Source organism: Sinocyclocheilus grahami, unplaced genomic scaffold (assembly GCF_001515645.1).
Source record: "Sinocyclocheilus grahami isolate Dianchi unplaced genomic scaffold, SAMN03320097.WGS_v1.1 scaffold291.1, whole genome shotgun sequence".
Taxonomy (NCBI): domain Eukaryota; kingdom Metazoa; phylum Chordata; class Actinopteri; order Cypriniformes; family Cyprinidae; genus Sinocyclocheilus; species Sinocyclocheilus grahami.
Window position 1 is genome coordinate 509,109 of NW_015505470.1, and position 6,347 is coordinate 515,455.

At 33.8% G+C, this 6,347-nt stretch overlaps 1 protein-coding gene across 1 annotated transcript in view; it reads right to left on the bottom strand.

Moving 5' to 3' along the window:
• The window catches only part of LOC107600782 (ras GTPase-activating protein 4-like), a 40,955-nt gene that overhangs the window by 21,919 nt on the left and 12,689 nt on the right, over positions 1–6,347 (bottom strand). The window contains exons 4-6 of the mRNA XM_016292750.1: positions 2,254–2,386; positions 930–1,011; positions 700–838 (exon numbers count right to left, since the gene is read on the bottom strand). Coding sequence (XP_016148236.1) covers positions 700–838; positions 930–1,011; positions 2,254–2,386 — 354 coding nt within the window. The remainder of the gene's footprint in view (positions 1–699; positions 839–929; positions 1,012–2,253; positions 2,387–6,347) is intronic.

Sequence of the window (6,347 nt, forward strand, 5' to 3'; positions counted from 1 at the left end):
CCCCCCAATACAATAAAACTGCACATTTTAGAGTGGCCTTTTGTTGTGGCCAGCCTAAAGCACACCGGTGCAATAATCATGCTGTCTAATCAGCATCTTGATATGCCACACCTGTGAGGTGGATGGATTATCTCGGCAAAGGAGAAGTGCTCACTAACACAGATTTAGACAGATTTGTGAACAATATTTGAGAGAAATAGGCCTTTTGTGTACATAAAAAAAGTCTTAGATCTTTGAGTTCAGCTCATGAAAAATGGGGGCAAAAACTAAAGTGTTGCGTTTATAATTTTGTTCAGTGTATATAGCATGTGACGTGTGTGAATGACGTATTGTCGTTTCAGTTAATCGTGATGAAATAAAAAAGCAACTTGGAATATAATGCATGAGTTCTATGGACTCTTGTCATCATGATATATGTTTTCTTCAGTTTTTTTTTTGGACTATGAACTGTCTTTGAATGGAAAAGAGCTGCATGACCATTTAAAAGTTATACCTTTGTGATCCACGGAAAGTACAGCACACTCATTTTGAACAATATGAGGGTGAAAAAATAATGACAGTTTATATTTTAAACACACAATGTCGTACTAATTAAATGCTTTGTGATTTCTTTTAAACTGAGACAAATGTCAGCTTTAGAACATGAGGAAATCCTCTAAACCAAATCTCTAAATGCTCAAGAAAATGTCTGTACAGTCACCTTTCCCAGAAAATCGTTTCTGCTGACCAGATCCCAGTCCCACACCTCCACACTCAAAAGGCCAGTGTCAGAATGCGTCTCGTCCAGCTCAAACTCAAAACTCTCGTTCCACCGTGGGTAACAGGACTTTTTAACCACCTGGAGGAAGCAGGGTCATGGTAATCAGTAACAGACAGACAGATCTAAGTGTGTGGCAGATGAAATCAGAAATATACAGACACATCCTTACCGCGCTCTCATACGTTTTGCCATTGTATCTCACTCTGACAAAAGGATCAGAAGCCCCATTGCGATCCTTTTTTGCAAGATCTCTAGAAACCAAGCCGAAAGTACATAAAGCTATTAGACGCAAATCCAAATGTAGCCTATGAAGATCAAATCTCTGAATCCCCATTCTAGCAGTCAATGCCTGATTCACACACACTGACATGTTTTTTTGTTTTTGATTCAACATCTTTTAAATACATTGCCTAAATGGTATTTACACATCAAATTGCTAACCCAGGCTAAATTTCATGTGATGCTAGAGTATCTTGTTTCCATTTTTAATTCAGACAAGTATACCTTTGGCACTAAAATTCAGTGTTTTTGTGGCACTAGCCATGCTAAATGGCTTGCATTCTTTCACTGATGCAGATGAAACACTCTATTAAAATAAAATACTAAGTGAACACTTTAGTATATGGACCAATTTTCACTATTGGCTTCTAAAGTACATATTCTAATCCTACACAATACCTAAATTTAACAACTACCTTACTAATTAATAAACAGCAAGTTAGGAGTTTATTGAGGCAAAAGTCATAGTTAATGGTTTGTTAATAGCAAGAATTGGACATTAAAATAAAGTGTGACCACCACGAAAAACCACTGCCCTAAAAATAAAACAAGAGTTTCCTATTCAACAGCATTGACATTTTGTCAGCATAGTATTTTAACTTGTATTTTGTGTTGATTTTGTATTGTTTTTATATTTTAATATATAGTTAAGGCCAATTGTTGTATTGCATTTATGCCGCCTGAAAACCTTAAAAAGCAAATTGTGAAACTTTATAACAAGGTCTTATTTGTTAACTTTAGTTAAAGCATTAGTTATGAACTAACTATGCCAATAGTGTATATATTTTTACAGCATTTATTAACCTTTGTTAATGTTAGTTAATAAAAGTAACTTATTAACTAATGTTAACAGATACAACTTTTGATTTAAAAATGTATTAGTAAATGTAGAAATTAACATTAACTTTTAATAAATGCTGTAGAAATATTCATCGAAAGTTCATAACTAGTTTTTTTTTGTTTTTTTTGTAATCTAAATATTTATTTCTCACATCTAAAATAACTAAAAGAATCATACTAAAAGAAATGTAAATGTAATCATTAAGGAACCGGAACTGCTTAAAGGAATCAGAACCAGAACTGTTATATACTTTACAATTCCTGTCCATCGATTGATAAAATGAATATACCAATCATTAAAGGTGCACGAAAACAAACAAATAACTAAATACGTTTCTGTTACAAATCATTTGCCGCTCCTCACAGTTCCTCACCTGGCCTCTAGGACTTGGCAGCACAGTTTTCGTGGAATATCTCCATCTCCCAGCACCGAAATCTGGAGGTGAATCTCCCCTTGCACCTCCTCATCTGGGTCAATCTCTGTTAGGTTCATCCATCCATCTACACCTAAACAAAAAATGACAAGAATCTGAAAAAGGAGAGTTCTTATATCTGCCGTTGATGTTGATATTAATTATTTAGCAGGCAATCGAGTCATGGTAAGTTCAAGGACCCTAAAGCGATGTAGTTCACAGTGCCATACAGGAGCAGAATTCAGAGCAGTATTATTATGGCTTCTACTGCTCCATAACATTACTGTATACCTGCAAACACACCCATATGACCTGATAGGAGAAAGTCAGTAAACATACGCATGTAGGCCTACAGTTGGGATAAATGTAATATATCATGTCCCTCCTCAGTATCTCTGGCTTTAAGAGGCTTAGGGTAATAGAATTAATGGCCTTGCTGTATTTCTACAGAATAAGCTTATGGTAGACCAAGAGTATTTACTGTTGGATGTTCATTAATGTGCTCTCAAATCTAATTCTTTATTCAGCATATTCAAACTGCTGTGTCACAATCAGTCATGGAACACACAAGGATGTACATTTCAGAGTTTTGGTGAAAGGAAAGGGATGTAGTGAATAATTACTTAAATAAAATGTGTGTAGAAATATATATACATAAAACAAGCCATACTGCATATTCTTTTCTTTTCCACAAGTCCACCTAATGTTAGTATATGACCATCATAAAAGTAACTAATAACTTTCTTTGAGGTATAGGCATTTAAATTACTTAATCCAAAGTGACTCAAATTAAACTAAAGATTCATAATTCATGCATGTATTCTGTGGGAAATTATGACTTTTATGTTTTACTGACTGAGCTACAGGTACACATTGTGTCAATGCAATTTCAGTTGTCTGATCAATAAAAAAAAGTTAAATATTTATGTAATTTTTATCTTTTCACTTTAGCCTTGCATGCAAGAAATACTGTCCCCATGATTAAGAAATTGTTCCTACAACTTATGTATTATTTTCCTTGTTTTAGGTAAATAGTAGCCATGTTGTACTAATTTATTCCTTCACTGAAGTTAAAACATGGCCCTGATTTTAACTCAATTAAATTGAAGGAATAAAATGTGGAAAAAAATTAATGAAATGTGGCCATGATTGAACTAAAACAAGAGAGTGAATTAATAAAACATGGCCACGAATTAGTCATGGGAATTCATTCTTAATTTGTGCCCATGTTATTTATTTTTTCACATGTCATGTGTGGGGCTCCATACTTTAGAAAGCTTCTGTATTTAGGATATCAAGGGTAGCAGCCACGTTTAATATATTTCACTGAAAGACTGACTCAAGGACCATCAAACCACTTTTGGCTTTCCTGATGTGGACATGAGGCTTGTTTATTCCTGTGGCCTGATAAGCATGTTTTCCTCTCAATTAGTATTCCAGATCACTCGTCAAGGTCCATTTTCCTTTATTGCTCTGGTGAGAAGCCCAAAAATAAATTGGTCCTGCCAAGGAAAACCGTTCCATTTAGCTGAATGGAAATAACGTTTCTGCTGCTTTCAGTTTATTCTGTGGAACTGAACATCATTATAGCATCTGATTATGCATACATTGCATATATTTGTTTGAAGCTCAGATGTAATTTGTATCTTCAATACACCAGACAATACTGCCAGATTTAAAAGAGAAAGAGAGAGAGAGAGAGAGAGAGAGAGAGAGAGAGATGACCTTAAGCATTCCAGGAAATTACTATTTGTTGTTATCCGGTATTGCTCAAAAGAAATAAACTGAAAAGAGAATTGAATGCAAAATCACTATAATAGCCTGAAATAGCACATTCTTCACTTCAATCATCCAACCACTAAAATTAACAACATAAATATGACATTCATACAGACGAATTTGTCCGCAAACAATCTTTTTAAAGTAAAGAACAGAACCAGGAAAAATAAGCTAAAGTTTAACCTAAATTTAACTAAACAGCTATTTTCTAGAAGCAATTTTTCCACTCATATAGTATTCATGCATTGAGACAGCTTCACTGAAACGAGGTATAGGAAGCATTGGCTGACAGTTAAAGGTCTGCCTCATAAATATGTTCAAAAACAGTGGCCTACACACACACACACACATGCACAGGGCCAACCTTTAAAGAGTCAAGGTCTCTGCTTCAAACAGATGCTGAGCCACTAGCCAAAGTCCTTTATAATAACATGCATTCTTCCCTCATCTACACATACAGGCTAAATATATGTATGTACATCTAGTATGAAGTGCTTTTAGCACATTGCTAATGTTTTCAGCACATCACTGGGTTTTTGCTACAATGCTTTGGGTGGCAATACTTTATTAAAACCACATTACAGACATAATGTGACATGAATATAATTTGTTGTTAGGGGTGTGGAATATTAAAAAAAAAAAATATATAAAATATATATATATATATATATATATATAGTTATTTTCTGATAATGATATTTAGACAATATTTTGCTAAGTGTTTTTGTGCTGGTACTTCGGTTTAGGCCTATCATGGACAGATGATTCACGATGACTCACAAAGCTTTTCATATTCTTCATATACTGTGCAGTGGTTAATTCGCAGCACTGACAAAAATGAACTTTTCCATTAAGAGGCCATTTCTGCCCTATTAAATTGATTCCAATGGGCATTATTACCTTCATAAGGCCATTTTTATAACCTTGGTAAATGTATGAATCATATTTTAGGTCAATTCTTAAATGTAACCATTACATTCAATTAGAATAATAAGACACTTAAAATGAAATGAAATCAGTATCAAGAAAAATCCATTGTTGCACTGCAGAAGCAGCACAGAAGCTGCATCTAAAATAGCATTTAGGTGTTTCATTTATTAAGATGGAATAAATGCATTTACACTGCAATTAAATAATTCTGTAGGATTAATGTTTTAAAAATTTTAAATATTGAAACATAAAATTATTTATAACATGCAATGATATTTTTAACTATGAAACTAAAACCAGTTGTAATGAGTGATTGTTCAACTCATTCATTCAAACGATTCATTCAAAACAGGTGATTCATTCAGAAACAAAATGATGACTTATTCACTGTGTTGCTCAGAAATGTGCAGCGGTTCTGCTGTGTCTTTGCTTGGAACTATTTTCATTTCGAAGGTGTTTTGCTTTTTGAGTGTCATTCTCAACAATGTCAGTTTGCACATCCTTAAAACAACAATATCGCACACCCCTGTTAAATGGCTGCTTCAATAAAAAAAATTAACTGATCATTCTCCTTCAAGATGCACACCAAAAAATGCAGGGGGTAAATGCAAGTAAAATGATTTATCTAATATCTACTGTATCAGTGCTTGCACATTCTTCTTTATATCTCTATTCTAAGAATGTCATAATTAGAATGTCTATGAAAACCTGCATAATAAGCCACCTTTTCCCTTTCAGCTAATTATTACACACCATCTCACGCTGCTATCGTTGTGTGATTAGACTATGATTTGACTTATAGCTAACTTGAATGTTCATACCCTGTCAAACCAAAGGAAACTTGAGCGCAGGGCTATTTCTGTTCTCTGTAGAACATGTCCTTTCACTAAATGCTATTTCAGAGCCCTTGGAGAGAAAGGTTATGTGAGGCCATTTGTTTGTTATAGCTGCAGAGAGAGTGAGGGTGAGAAGAGAACCAGCATAAAGAGTCATTTAAAAGTCAATGAAGGCTGACTTGAGTTACAGTTACTGTCAGATCTACAGATGCATCTTAGAGATTTATTGGCTAATTTTTTTATCATATCATGCCTGGTTAGGACATGTACCCCATTAAGATTTGATGTTTTTGACAGAAGTCACTTATGCTCACAAAAGCTGCATTTGTTTGATTAAAAATACAATAAAACAATCGTATTATAAAACATTATTACATTTAAAAAACTTAAAATAGAGCAATTTTCTATTTTAATTACTGCTCCAAACTTCAGTGTCAAATAATCCTTTAGAAATCCTTCTAATATGCTGATTTGGTGCTCAATTATTATTAATGATTATTAATATTGATA